The 17197-nt window shown below is 38.8% G+C and overlaps 1 protein-coding gene across 1 annotated transcript in view; it reads left to right on the top strand.

Moving 5' to 3' along the window:
• The window catches only part of Abcb5 (ATP binding cassette subfamily B member 5), an 86583-nt gene that overhangs the window by 48164 nt on the left and 21222 nt on the right, over positions 1-17197 (top strand). Inside the window, exons 18-20 of the mRNA XM_085830113.1 lie at positions 119-196; positions 4739-4822; positions 15169-15372. Coding sequence (XP_085686239.1) covers positions 119-196; positions 4739-4822; positions 15169-15372 — 366 coding nt within the window. The remainder of the gene's footprint in view (positions 1-118; positions 197-4738; positions 4823-15168; positions 15373-17197) is intronic.

The raw sequence follows: 17197 nt of genomic DNA, 5'->3' as shown, positions 1-17197 counted from the left end.
CAGCCCTGGGCAGGGTTACATGTTTACATTATCTTCTCTGTTCCAATTAAAAACATTCATAACTGAATGATACAAAGAGATTTAAGAATAAGTGTAGAATGTTTTGTTTGTATCCTAGGGATTGTTTTATGGCAGAGCAGAGGAAAATTTAGCCATGAGATTAAGACACTCAGCATTCAAAGCAATGCTCTACCAGGTCAGTAACTGGAGTGGAATTTTTCTTCTTTTAATTTAGATTTGCTGTCAAACATTCTAACCTTTCATTCTTTCTCATTTCTTGACATAGTCTTTATATCAGATCATTGAAAAGCATAGTTTTGTTATTGTTCTAGGCAGCAAAAATCTACCATTAGAATTCTTATGAGCATATTCTTCTAATAAACGCATATCCTGGGTCTGGAGAAATAGTTCAACAATTAAGAATGCATACTGCTCTTCTAATAAACCTGAGTTCAGTTCCCAGAATCCACATCAGGTGGCTCACAACCACCTTTAATTTTGACTCTAAAGACTGTGAACATCTCTGGTTTCTGAAAGAACTGCACTCAAATGCACATACCCATGTACACACATACACACACACATGAGAGAGAGAGAGAGAGAGTTAAAGTTTTAAAAATCCAAATTATGAAGCTTCAAAATAAGAGGTTTCAGATCTACTAGTATTCGTTGCATTCATCTTCTCTTTGATGCACAATGTTATTTCAGGGGATGAAAAAGAAAGATCACATGTTAAAACTGAAAAGGAGAGTCTCGAACTCTGGCATCCCAGAATACCCTTGCAGGACTCACTAATGTCCTAAGGTCTCATCCATGAGCCAGAGAAGGTTTTTCTCTTCTCATTCAAAAGATCTCCCAGGCTCTCAGCTGCTGTGGAGAAAGTCGCCAATCACATAACATTTGTGTGCCTGGGGTCACACTCCTGCAAATGGCCAGTGGCTCTTGGAAATAGCTGAACTAGGTGGGTCAAGTTCTAATCTCCCACCAGGGCAAGTCTCGCATCTGAGGTAGATGGGGTTCTCCTAAGGGCCCACAATCATTGAGCCTTGCTTCACCTTCTATCAGCAGAGCTGGTAGGAAAAGTATCCTGCCTGTCAATTGTTTTTCAGAAACAAAATTACTATCGTTCCAGGGCAGTTGTCAAAATCAGTTTTTACATCTTTCTAGCAGTCTTGAGGCTACCATGCAATGAATTCTGTGGCCCATGTTCTGCAGCACACAGCTTCCAGCAGTGGGTGCCATAATGTTCTATGTGCAGAAGTCCTGGCTCAGAGCTTTCCCCACAATAGAAATATCCTCTAATCTAAAACAATTAAAAAAAAAATAGAAGTAATCCCTGCATGTAATTCTCGGTAAATTTCTATTTCTTTACTTATTAACACCTTATGTCTCCACCTCAAATCTTAATTAATGTGAGACAGTAATTAACTAAAACTATAATTCACACCTTCTAACTTACCATTTCTCTCTTCATGAATTCATGTTTTCCCTAGTTCAGATCTATTTATGTCCATAGAAATTTTAACTGCTTCCTGAATTATCTTAGTATTTAACACAGAAAAAAAAGTAGATTTTTATGTTTTCTCTGTTTTGGACTTCCCCTCTGTTCAGAGAATGTTTTCTAAAGATTTATTATTTTATTTTTAATTATTAGTATGCATATATGTCCATGTGGGTATGTGCTCATGGATGCAGGTAATAAAGAAGGCCAGAGGCTTCAGGTCTCCTAGAGCTAGAGTTAGAGGCTGTTGAGCTGCCTGACTCAACACTAGGAACCTAAGTTGGGTCCTCTGGAAGAGCAGCAAGTGTTCTTAACCACTGAGCCATCTCTCCAGACCCTGTTCACAAAATGTTTTAAGAGGAAGAGCCTCAGGATCCTGATCTGCTTTAATGTCCAGAGCGGCTGTCAAGTGCTCTGGTGGTTGATGGCACACAGACCCTTCTCTAGCTTTAACTACGTGAAGACCACCAGCACAGTAACACGTCTAAACAAGGACTTATTACTCTCCAGGCCATTCGTTCTGTCCTTCAAAACCATGAAAGCTAAACAAAGAATCCGTGTGTTGCTTAACCAACTTCATTCAGTTCCACTATAATTTCGCTCAGTCCCTCTCAACAGGTCTTTTTGGTTTTGTTTTTTCTGTTTGTTCTTTAGAATTCTTCTTGCCTCTTATATTTGCTTTTTTTTTTTTTTTTTTTTTTTTTTGTGGATGGAAGGGCTGGTGTAGCAGTTTTAGTCTTTTCTTTGTAAGTGACTTCACAGTGTTGCTTTGTCTATGGCAAGGGAGACAGCCAATGGGAGATTTTAGCTAACTTTTATTGCCTGGGTTTCTGTCCTAAGATAAAACTTGGAAGCCTTAGAAAGCATGCTGAGGCTTGCAGTGCCTTTTTACAACCATTTTGGAATCTCACTGAAGCAGACATGTTTATAGAATCGGGTGTGGTTTTCTGTAGATATACAATCTATCTTTTATGTGATTACTTAAGAGCCTTTCAGCTAAATAATTATTCTGATTGTTGCTAAGTTCCATGATTGAAACTATTGTTCACCGTATGTTTTTAGTGGTCAATATTGATATACAGGGCTATGGAGGGTTGAGGTTTGCTCTCCCCACCCCCCTGATTTCACCTCTAAATTGTTTGTTGGGGGAGTCTAGGTGAAAATGAATCTTTCAGCCATCAAATAATAAAACTGACAGCAGCCACTTAGAAGTCTCAGGAAGGCCTGGAACTTCTTCCAAAAGGGTGTGAGGTAACAAATCAGGGAGCTCAAGAAGAAAAAAAAAAAAAAACCTCAGCCAGAATGCTCAGCCAGATGAGAGGCAGAACAAGACAGTTCCTTAAGAGCGGTGGCCTCTTTACTGAAGCTCAAATCCTGGCCTTAGCACCTGCCAGTTGTGTGTCCTTGACTTAGTCCCTCTGTCTCTCCATTTCCCCAATCTACAAAATGTGGATTATCATAATACCACATGGGACTATTGTACTAACTACAGAAATAAAACACATGACACACTTGTGTGTGATTGTATTAATTGTTGAGAGAAGGTTATATTAAAATTCCTGATAGCTTCTATTTATAAATTACTTTACCTCTGGGAGGACAGAAAGCAAGCCAATTTTTACCAGGTACCAGCTAGATTCCAGAAAATCTACTAAACATATTGACATACATTGGGTGCGCAAGAAAACAATCACTAGGTTGTACAATTGCTGACTTGTAGAAAGCAGTTTCAGCCATACTGCTGACTGGATGGGTGACTAAGACAGTTCGTTGTGTGGTATCATGAGTACTGCAAAATCTGGACCATAATATTCAGATTTCATTTTTCCATATTTGTCATATCACACCTAAAGTTTCTCCATGTGTCCCATGTTATGTTGAAGTCTAGAAAAGACTAGAAAGTAGATGGAGTCTCTTAATTTGAGGGCAAGTTCTGCAGAATAACTTGACTTCTGGTTCCAGTGCTGCAGCTATCACTCGTGCATGTTCCCCTTGCTTCACTCGGATACTGTCATCATGGCTTCAGGGCACCTAAACCCCTGAATCCTTTGGAAAAGCTTCCCATGGCCGTGGCTGATAGGACATGGCTCTACACGGTTATACCCACCCTCCTCTTGACACCCTCCTCCACAGATCTTTCTTCTCACATGCTGCATGATTGATGCCCTGCTTCTGTTTAATTTCTGTTTTCTTGACAGAAATTTCTTTCTGTGTAACTTGGGCCTCAGAGCCCTGGCTGGGTTGTATCAAGCCAATAGTTTGTTGTTATTGTTGTTATTGTTGTTGTAGTAGTTGTTGTTGTTGGTATAGGAACCATGTTCATCAGTGTCTCCAATAAGTTTTAATCCACAAGTGTGGTCTGAGTGAGTGGGAGGAAACACTCAATAAAAGGAAATTATTTCCTCAGGCTAAGTACTCAGAAGAGCTGTCTCTATCAGCTGCTAAAAATGAACCAATTCTTACCTTTAGATGCTGTGCTTCTAGGCAACAGCTGCCCAACCTTCCACCTCTTACCTCATAGTGCCAATGAGTTACCAAACTCAGGGAGTAATAAAAAGTGTCAGGTAAAATCTTGCCTGTGTGAATTCTAAAGGAGAGAGAAATAGGTTTTGGGGTTTTTGTTTTGTTTTGTTTTGTTTTTTTTTTTGGTTGGTTGATTGGTTGGTTTGGTTGGTTTGTTTTTGGTTTGGTTTTGACACTGATCTGTTTAGGTAAAAAGATTTGAAAACATTCCTAAGTTGTACTGGACATTACTCCACTGTGCAAATAGAATGTTTTAGATATACAGCTCACTGCGAATGACTGTGTAACATGCATTGAGTGCTAGATTCAATTTGCAGTACCAAAACCCTAAGCAAATGAATAAATAGATAGATAGATAGATAGATAGATAGATAGATAGATAGATAGATAGATAGATAGATAGTCTTCTCACAAAATACTTACAGAACTCCAAATCACTCTTCTGTTGCAATGGCCATTTTAACAATGATCATTCTACAATTGTAGCTCTACACTCTGCATATTATAATATGATAATGAGTCCACAAGTCAGTCTTACATTCTTCAGTCTAAAAAAAAATTAGAGCTTTATGAAATAAGATGCAGAAGTCAATTGATCTGTAGTGCTTACTGGCAGGTGAGAAGGCAACTAAATTTCTTCAAACAATATAAAACAGAAATCTCAGACCTGAGAAAAATGCCTCTCTAATTGTATGCCAATTCCCTTCTCTCTAGGATATGGCCTGGTATGATGATAAAGAGAACAACACTGGAGCCCTGACCACAACGTTAGCCATGGATGTAGCACAGATTCAGGGTGTATGTATTATTGTGGTTTTAAAATTTGTTTTTGCATTTATGTGTTATATGGGTGAGTGAGCATGAGCCACATCCCATATGAAGGCAGAGGACAGCTTTCTGAAGTTGGTTCTGCCCACCCACTACATGGGACCTGGGAATTGAACTCAGGCACCAGGCCTGGTGGAAGGTGGCTTTTCCCACTGAGTCATCTTACCAGTCCATCTTAACAGCACTCTGAGGGGCATGCATGTGTGCCTACACATATGTGTCTGTCCTTATCTGTGGCTTATGCTGAGATGGCCCAGCAGTAAGTGTTAAGCATTAAATAATATAAGGAAATTTCTGAGATCAGGCTATTTTTCACCTAAAATAACGAAGCTTTGATTCATGTATTAGAATAAATCTAAAACTAAAAAAGATTCTTAGAATTAGAGACAAGAGTTCACAAGGAAATGGCAGAGAAAAAAATAGCAAGAAGAAAAAAAAATCACACCCAGCACAGATTTTTTTCATTGCTTTGTTTTGAGGCAGAGCATCATTAAGAATCCCAGGCTGGCTTTGAACCCATGAGGCTCCTTTCTCAGCCTCCAAATGCTAGACTTAAAGACCTGTGCTTCACCTAGCTCCAGAAATGTCAATGAAGGAAAAGTTTAATTTTTATTTCCTCAGAAACTAAGACCTCACTTAAAGGGATATCTATTGATGTGTGCTCAGTGGTGTTTCTCTGCAGATCATGTGAGGTTGTGTATATAACCATGGCCTGTCGTATTAAAAGTAAATAACACATTGTTCATCATATTCAGGTTACTGGCACAGCAGCAGCACACTGAACATGATGCTTGAATAAGTGTAGGAACAGGGTTGTATGCAGGAGGAAAAGAACAACTTGCTAGCCAGGTGTGCTAATTTATGTCTGTAATCTCAGGGTTTGGAAAGCTGGGACAAGAGAATTACTCCAAGTTACAGGGTAGCTCATTTCACATAATGAATTCAAGGCCAGCCTGGGCTATATGGTGAGGATAGATTGATGATGATGATGATGAAGATGAAGATAGATTGATTGATAGATAATAGATAGATAGAAAGAAAGATAGAATAGGTAATAGATTCATGATAGATTGATGAGATAGATGATAGGACAAATATCAATTTTCTTCAAATTATTTTATTAAAATTAACTTTTAGGGCTGGAGAGATGGCTCAGAGGCTAAGATCACTGGCTATTCTTCCAGAGGTCCTGAGTTCAGTTCCCAGCAGCCACATGGTGACTCCCAACCATCTGTAATGGGATCCGATGCCCTCTTCTGGTGTGTCTGAGGACAGCTACAGTATACGCACATAAATTTTTTAAATTAACTTTTATAAAACAATTAAGATTTTAATCTAATTGAGAAAATGAGTATAATGCAAATTGTCTTATTCTTACTTTAAGTGAGGTTTTTTTTTTATTTAATGTCGATGTGAGGGCCCATACATATTTGGCCAGAGGCCAGAGGAGGGCATCAGACATCTGTGTCACTTGCTTCCTTATTTCTTTGAGACAAGGATGAACCTGGAGCTAGGCTGGTACCAGGACACCCCATCAATCTGTCTCCAGCTCCTGCAGTGCTGTGGTTACAGGTGCATATGCTAAGGACCAGAACTTAGACCTTCGTGCTCTCAAAGCAAGTGCTTTATCCACTGAGTCACCTTTCAACTACAAGATATTTAAAGTTCTGTTAGAATATGAACTCTCTAGAAGAGTTAAGGAAGATCTCTAAGATTTTATTAGATTGGATTTCAATTCTAAAAGAGGGCCAAAGACCTCAATCTTACTAGCTTACGTGGGCAAAAAAAAAAAAAATCTGTAAAAAATATTGAGCACAGTACTTATCTAATAGGCAATAGGTTGGTGTGAACAACCAGTACATTTGAAATGCTAGTTACAGCCTTAAGCAGAAAATGTCAGTCCTGATAAATCCATGGAAATCCCCCTGCTCCCCAAAAGTGGTATTTTTTTCCTTTATTGTGACAATGTGCTAAAAATTTTTCATACTGCCTATCTTTCACCCTGTCTCAGAGAAAAAGAAGGAGAGAGAGAGAGAGAGAGAAGAGAGGGAGGGGAAAAGGGAGGGAGGGGGGAGGGAGGGAGAAGGATATCCTGGAGGGCTCAGCAGATAAAAACAGTTGCTGTACAGTGTGGTAACCTGATCTCCAACCACCAGAAGCCCTACTTCTGGTCAAAGCAAACAACTGACTCCACAGTTGACCTTTATAAAAGCATGTGTATGCACACATAGAGAGACACACACAAACGCAAATAAAAAATAAAATTAAAAAATAGAACATTGCCCAGCTTGACTCTTTATAAGCATCCAATTAGTGCTGATGATAATATGAAACTTCTTTATTGCAACTAAAACTGCTGCTTTTACAACAGCTTTTGAACAAGCCAAAATATTTAACTGAGAGAGAGAGACAGAGAGAGAGAGAGAGAGAGAGAGAGAGAGAGAGAGAGAGAGAGAGAGAGAGAGAGAGAAGATATGATTACAATAGGAGCAGGTTCAAAATTATTTGGGACTAAGAACTCTAACTCTGGCTATGGAATGTGTGGTGTAATTACAACAACCTTAAGATATGAGGGCCAGACTGTTTTGTACTACAGCTGCAGAAACATGGAAGCAGCATCCCCTGTGTATCCATTAGACACACAGAAGTGGAGGCATTTTTCGATAGGTCCCCCTGTGCTCAATTAGGAGGAACAGAGTTCTCGATGGGTAGTCATTGCATGCTGCACTGTATAGAGCTTTTAGGAGTCTTAGTCACCAGTTTTTCTTGTTGGAGATAGTCCTTCTAGATGATGAGACAACATTTGTTGTTGAACACTTTCATGGCTATGCATTTGCATAGAGAAAGATATATATTATATATATATAAGATAATTTATTTTTCATGCATATTAAACCATTCCAGCTTTTAGTAAAAGTCATATCAATAAATCATTGTTATTAAAGTGGGAAAAAAAAAGTAATTGTGATGGGTCTGGAAAGATTGCTCAGTGGTTAAGGACACATATTACTCTTGTAGAAGACCTGGGTTAAGTTTCCAGCACCCACATGGTAGCTCAGAACTATCTGTAATGTCAATCCCAGAAAATCCAATGTCCACCTCTGGCCTCCAAGGGCACCAAGCATGCCCAGGGTACACAGACATCACATGTAGGCAAAGCCCCCATACTCATAAAATACAAATAAATAAATCCATTTTCAAAAAGCAGTACCTATAGAATAAATGGTCAGGCTGTGTACACTTTGAACTCGATAACTTTAAGGTGTAAAGTGAGACAAGACTTCCAAGTGTGAGGGAGTCTGCTACTTCTCTAATACAAGTTCACATAAATGTTCGCTTGGCCGCATAAGGGTGACATCACACCCAGTGTGATGGGTAATCTTCATGTCAGACAAAGAGTGACTTGCCTGCTAACCCCTTCCTCAAGAAGATAGATTGGAGATGAGTCTAGAAATAATTTAGTGTCGTATTTCTATCCTGTGAACTTAGTTAAATCATATTCCAGTTCCTGCATTACACAATTTCAGTCATAATTTGTCAAGTATATTAGTGTGAATATTTATGAGACAAACCCCTAATAATAATAATATGTCTTAGTTAGAAATCTTTAACTAATGGCCCAAAATATATAATCTTCTATATTATATGTGTACATACACACAGTCAGCTTTTGTGAATTTGTCCAACAAATTCTTTTTCAGATGACAAATATTCTCACTGTCACTTTTGGAAGCTCTGATACTTTGAGAACTATGATCAAAACACATTGGTGAAATGCAGCCACACACCTCTCTTAAGTTGGATCACACAGCCTCTTTAACTGGCATTGTTTTAGCCCAAAGTAATGGCTTATTGCCCACCAATCTGTCAACAGACTCTCATATAATAAGTAGTTTTAATAAAAGTATAAGACCATTTCAGATTCTTGCGGAATCTAGACTCCACAAGATTACAAGGTATTGTTGTTTCTGTAACTTCTAGTAACACTGTCATCAGTCAGAGCTCTTACTTCGTTTTCACACAAAAAAATCCTACCATCACCATGGGGCACATCTGTGCCACCAACAGACCCAATGCTAATGCCAAGATCTCTGCTTGTTGAAGCTATAATTATGTTACCTTGAGAAATCATAAACGCTTACATCATTTATTAATTTCAGAGCCAATGAGCTGATCAGTTTGTGCTAGTATATTAACTTGGGCAATGATGATCTCATTTCTTGATTTCTGACATGGGAAGTATATAAAACAGCTTGATAGTCCTTTTGAGCCAAGCAACATTAGTTGTTATTGAAATGACTTTATTTAGAACAGTATAAGCTGACATATAATTATAATCCTGCCTTGAGGTTTTAGGCTAAGTTTATTAAGAATAGTTATCAAGTGTGTAGCAAAATCTGACATCCAAATCTATGATAAATACATGATAAATTCTATGCTTTTCTACAAAAAGCACACTGCTGAATTATAGCAATGAGTAAATATAGTTCGCATGTATTACATTATGGCAAGCTTTTATCTGTTTCTAATTCTTATTTCTTCTCATAAATATTTTCACTACCACCACTTATAATACATCTTAGCAGATTCCACTTCAGGTTGTTCTCTCTCAGGTTTTTTAAAGTATTCTCATGTATAGTTGTTCTACATACGAATTATTAACATTATCTAACTTTTCAGTCACTTTAAGCTCATTCTCAAGAAATAGAAACAAACTGAATAGTAAGTAGCATTAACATATGTAAACCCATTGTGAGTCAGGAAACTCACTCAAAAAAACTTTATATATAAATATTTATATATGTAATCTTTATACATACATATCTTCGTATTAATATAGAAATAATCACCAACACACACACAGAGAGAGAGAGAGAGAGAGAGAGAGAGAGAGAGAGACTTGCTATGTAGCCTAGGCTGGCCTCAAATTAGGTAGCAACCCAGGATGTCCTTAAACTCAAGATCCCCCTGCCTCAGCTTTCCAAGATAACACATATGTACCACCCAATTGTCTATCAAAATAATCTAGATATCAAAAATTGGCAGGTCTGGAGAGATGGCTCAATGGTTAAGAGCACTGACTGCTCTTCCAGAGGTCCTGAGTTCAATTCCCAGCAACCACATGGTGTTCCACAACCACCTGTAATGGGATCTGATGCCCTCTTCTAGTGTGTCTGAGGACAGTGACAGTGTACTCCTATACATTAAATAAATAAATAAAAATTTAAAAATTGACTATTGATGTTGCTCTCTCAGTTTCTTCAGCTCCAAGCACAGTTGTTAAACAGGTAACAACATGATAACAAAGTCTGCATTCTGGATGTAGCTCTTCCACAGCTACTATCAAATTTAATGAAGTTAACCATTATCTATCCTTTTTTTTTTTTTTTTTTTTGGTCTGGCTGGTAAATAAGCCACTTAGAAAAATCACTTTGGTTTAAGTCTCATTTTCATATTTTATGTAGAAATTTTGGTTTTCCATTTCAAATTTCCTAATTTTTCTAAATGTTGTTTTCCTACAAAATGTGAGTATGATAAGTATTCACAGTGGTAGTACTTATTTTTTATTTTCTTAGTGTGTGATCTAGTGAGAACACACAGTGCTTCATATATTACAGTTGCAAGCATGGCATTAACAGGACAGATTCTGTAGCCACCACTGTATTCTCTTTCTATCAGCTTGTTGTTTTCAGATTCTACATGTAAATGAGATAAGGCTTTATTTAACCCTTTGTTAGTCCTGGAGTGATTTCAGTTGATTAACCTCTGTCCTTATTATGAGCCTCAGTTTGCTACACTTTAGCCCAGCTGGTTATTTTTTATTATATGCCACACATTAGGAATTTGGCAATTTAGATGCCAGGTATTTCTATCTTTCTATGTATTCTTGAGTTTTATTCTACAATGAGTTAAAAGTCACCAGGGAAAGGTTTATTCCATTCAACTGTTTATGTGATGACTTGCTCAGCAGGACTGGAGTCTACTTCAAGGCAAGGGCATTCTGTACACCCTACCCGAAGCCCTGCAAATCACAAACCTCTCAATCTGGCTAGTATGATTAGGCACAATATATCTTCAGTTCCCATGTGAATGCATTTTTTCAGATAAATACTTAAAACGCACCTTCTGTGGCTGTCCTGGTTTGTCTCAATTTAGCCCTTTTGCTCTGGTTAATATGCTGCAAGCTGATTAGAATCCTTGGCCCCTCCGCTTTGCTCATTCAATCCAGAAAGTAGCTGAGGCAATCACTGTTTGCCTGCCATCTCTGTTCCTAGATACTGGATGTCTTATATAGAATGCCTTGAAAACCAACACTTCAAATACATACTACTTTATCTATTTCTTTCTGTTTGTGATAGAAAATAAATCAGTTACTCCATCTTGGCCAGAAGCAGATGTTCTTCGTAGAATGTTACTATAATTACATCCTGAGATTCCTTCATTTTCCCAGGCTATGTATGTAGTTTTCTTACCAGTTATACCTTCAACTGCTTTTTAAAATGATTTATTCAGTTTTATCTTATGGTTTGCCTGCATGTATATCTGTGTAAGGGTATCAGATTCACTGAAACTGGAGTTACAGACAGTTATGAGGGTGCTGGGATTTGAACCTGGGTCCTTTGGAAGAGCAGCTAGTGCTTTTAACTGCTAAGTCACTTCTCAAGCCCCACCCCCATTACTTTTTTGATAGTTTACTGAAAACTATATAATTTGTAAGAGGTGTAGTTTGACAAAACCCATCAAGTATGTGAGAGAATCTATTTTCTAGCAGTTAAGAATCTGGTCTGAAATTAAGATCTCTGACCCACTTGGAGTTGAGTTTTGTGTAGGGTGAGAAATAAGATATATTTTCATTCTTTTACATATGGGCATCCAGTTTTCCAGGCACCATTTGCTGAAAAAGATGTCTGTCTTAGTTGGGTTACTGTTGCTATGACAAAGCATCATGACCAAAAGCTACTTGAGGAGGAAGGAGTTTCCACTGAGGAAAGAAAGCCAAGGCAGGAACTCAAATCAGATAAGAACCTGGAGGTTGGAGATGATGCAGAGGCCATGAAGGAGTGTGGCTTGCTGGCTTGGTCCCCATGGCTTGTGCAGCCTGCTTTCTTATAGAACCCATGAGCACTAGCCCAAGGATGACCCCACCCACAAAGGGCTTGGCCCTCCTCCATCAATCACCAATTATGAAAATACCATACAGGCCTGCCCACATGTTATTCTTGTGGAGTCATTTTGTCAACTGAGGCTTCCTCTCAGATGCCCCTAGTTCCTATCAAGTTGACATAAAAAACCAGCCAGAACAGTGTCTTTCCTTCTTTATGTATTTTTTGGCATCTTTGTAAAAAAGTCAGGTGGCTCAGTGTAGAGGCACATGCCTTTAATCTCAGCCCTTGAAAGACAGGGGAAGGACGATCTCTATGAGTTCAAGGCTACTCTATAATGAGTTCCCTACCAGTCAGAGCTACACACTGAGAACCCTCTTTATTTTTCTTCATAGCATTTAACATTTTAGTGCATTGCCTAAGTACCAAGTTTTCTACCCAAAGAAGAATCATAAGACCTGTAGCTCTTTGTTTATGCATTTTATCTGGGGGCAAGGGGACTGAGACAGAGTCTCATATAGGCTGGCTTTGAACCCACTTTTTAGACCAATCTGGTCTTGAACTCACAGAGAACCACCAAGTGCTGTGTCTGAAGGCTTTGCCTTAGGCATGTAGTACTTACATAACAATTATAAAGACACTTCTACTTATTCAAAGATTACTCTTGTAATATTTTCTTGCCTTGGGCTACAGTGTCTCCACCTCCCTTTCTGGCTTGATATTACCACTTACACCTTCACTTAATGAGACCAATCTGTTAAGTAATAAAAAAAAAAAAGATAAATATATGAACACACACTTGAATGAAGAGAACTTTTAATCTTTCCATTTAACACTACTGGGATACATAGCTGAGTTTTTGGTCTTCTATCACTGTGGGAGAAGGAACAGGGCCAGGTGTTAGAGGCTAGATATGATGAATCAGGCATCCAGGCATTGTATCAAAACAAAAACAAAACAAAAAAAAGTTGAGGGGAGCAGCCAGAGCAAGGTGAGGAAGGTGCTATGCATGGAAAGTTAGTCTCTGTGACAACAAATGGATTGTACATGGAAATATAAGCCTATTAAGAAAAATTAGAAGTCAAACATGGTAGCCTATGCCGGTAATCTCAGCACAGAGGCAGGAGAATTTCCATAAGTTCCAAGCCAGCAAGATTAAGTGTGAAATCTCATCTAAAAACACAAATAGGTAAAAGGAGAGGACGGTAGGGTAGGGTGGGATGGGGTAGGATGGGTGTGGTGTAGAACAGAGGGGAGGGGAGGGGAGGGGAGGGGAGGGGAGGGGAAGGGTGGAGGGGAGGGGGGAGGGGAGGGGAGGGGAGGGGGGAGGGAAGGGGAGGGGAGGGGAAGAAAGGAAAATGGGAGACCCAGATTTTTCACTTGTGAAGAGAGAGAACAAATAAGGAGAGGGGAAAACTGAAACTAACCTTGTAGCCTTGAATGGGAATCGGAAAAACTGCAGAGACTCTTGGATTTCAAGAAATTTTAGATAAGTAAATGCAGATGTAAATGCATAAACATACACACTCACACACACATACACACACATGCACAGACATTCACAGACTCACACACACACACATACACAAATACACTCACTCACATACACACACATGCTCAAACATGCAGACACACATACACACATACTCTCATGCACACACACTCACACACACATACATACACTCACATATGCACACACACACACACGTACACATTGGCACACACACACACACTACCTCCCAGTTCTGCTCACTAGCAATCACAATGAGCACAAGTAGCACAGATCTGTGCAGCAGTGCTGCACTTTCCTACAAGAGCTCTTGTCTCTCCGTGCTCCCTCATATGCAGTCTAGGACTCACAGAGGTGCCTAGAGCTCAGCACAGCTATGAGATGAGCAAGAATGACTGATGGAAGTCATGTGACAGGTTAACTGTGCCAAAACTATGAAAAAAATCTCAAGTTTGTCAATTCCATAAGGAAATATTGTTAAAATAGAAGTTGACAATTCACCTTAGAATCTTTTTAGAGACAAAGAGTTGATTTTAATAAATATGTAAGCTAAAGCACAGAATTCTTTTTTATGCAAATATAATACATGAAACCTCTGTGAAAGTTAATATACACATTTTAAACCATGCTTTCCAGGCACTTAAATTTTAAGTGCATGACATTATGCCAGTCTGTAAAACTGGTGCTTTAGTGGTATTAAACATTAAGATATTTTCCCACTGAATGTAACAACAATTTCATAACAGCAAACAGTAGAAAATGCTTCACAAAAGACTAACTCACTCTTACCTTTTGCTATGTTGTTTTTGCTCACAGACCTCATTACTCTGCCACTTTTTCAAGATACTGGGTTTATTTTCATAAGTTGCTGAGTTAGGGGGCTGGAGAGATCACTCGACATTTGTCATTCAAGCCTCACCAGAACTTGAGGGATCGTCAGAGCCCACATAAAGGTGGACGGAAAGAAATATCTCACAGAGTTGTCCTCTGACCTCTCCATGAGGGCTGCGCACACACACACACACACTGTAGTAATAATAATTTAGAAGTTATGATTGATGTAGGGTATGAATTCCATATGAATTACTATGTGTGTATGTGCATAAACACAGAACATCTTTCAGGAGACAAAGAAATCCTGTTACTTCAATTCTCAATATACTTAATTTTTATCAGAATGTGAAATCACATGCAGCTAAAAAGAACTCTTGGAGTAACCTTATAACAGGTCATATTTGCAGGTCACAGTGGTGGTATACACCCTTAATCCCAGCACTCAACAGGCAGAGGCAGGTGGACCTCTGGTAGTTCTAAGCTAGCCTGGTCTACACAGTGAGCTCTAGGACAGCCAGTACTATGAAGAGAGACCCTATCCCCCCCCCAAAAAAAAATCAATCAATAAATAAAACAAAGCAGGCCATATTTAATTCAAATAATCTAAAACTTGTACCATGCTTCTACATTCTGTATGTATACAGTGTTAAAATAGACAACATTCTGTGTGGCTGTCTCAATACTGGATGTAAGGTTGAAAATGAAAGGATTCCTTAACTAGGTTTTCAAAAAAATATATGTCCTCATTAATCTTTGAAAATAGTCTTAAAGAACAAGTCCAAGTGTAAGTTTAAAAGCACCTCACTTTACAGGAAATTAGGAGAATTCTTCTAAATTTAACTCCCCACTTCACATATGTCTGACTCTAGGCAGCAACTTCAAGACTTGGGATCATAACACAAGATGTGAGCAACATGAGTCTGTCCATTCTCATCTCCTTCATATATGGATGGGAGATGACACTCCTGATTCTCAGCTTTGCGCCTGTGCTTGCAGTGACAGGAATGATTCAAACCGCAGCAATGGCTGGCTTTGCCAACAGGGATAAGCAGGCCCTTAAGCGTGCTGGAAAGGTAAGGTGCAGGCTCTTGTTTCCACCCTGAGGATGATAATAAGAGTATCCACTTACAGATCCATACATTAAACAAAACATTATTGTTATACAAAACCCTGAGGATGGCAACCAGAAGATAGCAAGCACATTTAACAGTGTCCTCCATTATTACTGTTACTGTTAAGTTGAGGTTTCGAATGCCATGGATCCCCATCCTCTATTTACTGGATAATTAAAATTTCTCAAATAATAATTCTGGGCATTTTATTTTTCAAAATGTCAGGAAGTCTAACAGTTACTGAGTACAAGACATTAATATTGATGACACCTAAATAACTCTATTTTTAATAATCAATAGTCAATGAACAGTTCATGCAACTATATATTCTTTTCCCACACTTAAGCTTTTCAGAATCAACCACAGTACAAAAAAGAAACCCAAAAACCAAAAACCACAGTTTTTGAGGTTTAGGAAAACACTGCCATATAGTTAAGCATCTGTGATGAAAGAGGGTCATGTGACCTAATGACTGCCCTCACCGGGGCATCTTCCTTGTATAATGCTGTGATGTCAAGCATTTATCATTCTTCTACACACCTGTTCCTCTAGTGACTAGTAATGCCTACTGTTACATTGTGTTTTAATGCTCGGCCTGGGGAGGTATTCTGGGTTTGGTTTTGTTTAGGTATCTTTGTATACTACATTCCTTTTTATCATGACAGCATTTCAGAAGATACAGCATGCAAGTACTGGATCTTTTCTGAGTATACTTTCCAGGCCTTAGACTTTTTCTCTCTTCACGTGGCTTCAAAGCTCTGCCATACTGATGGCAGATTGATTTCATATTCTCTGAATATGAAAATGACTTTAATGTCACCTAGAGTGACATTAACAGCAACTGAATTAGAGCTAGCATAGTATACACATCACAAATACTCTTAAGTGCAGACAGTTACTTAGTGATCTGGTTTGCCCGACCTTGGACCTTTCCACATTTCTTATACTAGATAAGGAGCCTTGGAATGTCTACTTGTGCTGGATAAACTGCTCAGCAAATATTTGTCTCAGAGGTAGTGTTTACCCTCCCTGTATGCTTTTAAAATGGTGATAATTTGGAAATTTTCTAAATTATTAAGACATTAATTAGATTTTTTATCTCATTTTTTGTGTCATAAGATTAACCTGACACTGTACAATTAGTAATTGCCTTTAAATTAGGCAATTTGAGTCTGTACCTGCAGCTTTTAACAAGTCAATTTAGCAGCCAGAGAGATGGCTCAGCAGGTAAAGGCACTTGCTACCACACCTAATGACTGGAATTTGATCCTGGAATCCTGCATGGTGAAGGAGAAAACTACCACTCGAAGTTGTCCTCTGTCCTCCCCATGGATGTAGAAGCGCACCCTACCCTCTCCCATACACAATCACATACATCATCAATCAATCAACATAAATTTAAGGATTTAGTAATAAAAGATGCTGGTCTTCAAGTCTTAGGGTTTGTGTTCCTGCACAAAACATCATGACCTAGAAGCAAGACGTGGAAAAGGGCTTATTCAAATTACTTCTACACTGCTGTTCATCACCAAGGGAAGTCATTACAGGAACACACACAGCGCAAGAACTTGGAGGCAGGAACTGATGCAGAGGCCACGAAGGGGCACTGCTTATTGGATTGTTTCCCCTGGCTTGCTCAGCTTGCTTTCTTATAGAACCCAAGGATGGCACCACCCACAATGGGCCCTCTTACCCTTGATCACTAATTGAGAAAATGCCTTACAGCTGGATCTCTTGGAGGCATTTCCTCAAAGGAGGCTCCTTTCTCTATTATAACTCCAGCTTA

The sequence above is a fragment of the Mus caroli genome, unplaced genomic scaffold (assembly GCF_978045245.1).
Source record: "Mus caroli unplaced genomic scaffold, Mus_caroli_1 scaffold_14, whole genome shotgun sequence".
NCBI lineage: Eukaryota > Metazoa > Chordata > Mammalia > Rodentia > Muridae > Mus > Mus caroli.
Note: the sequence above shows the minus strand (reverse complement) of the source record. Positions and strands in the feature narration are given on the sequence as shown.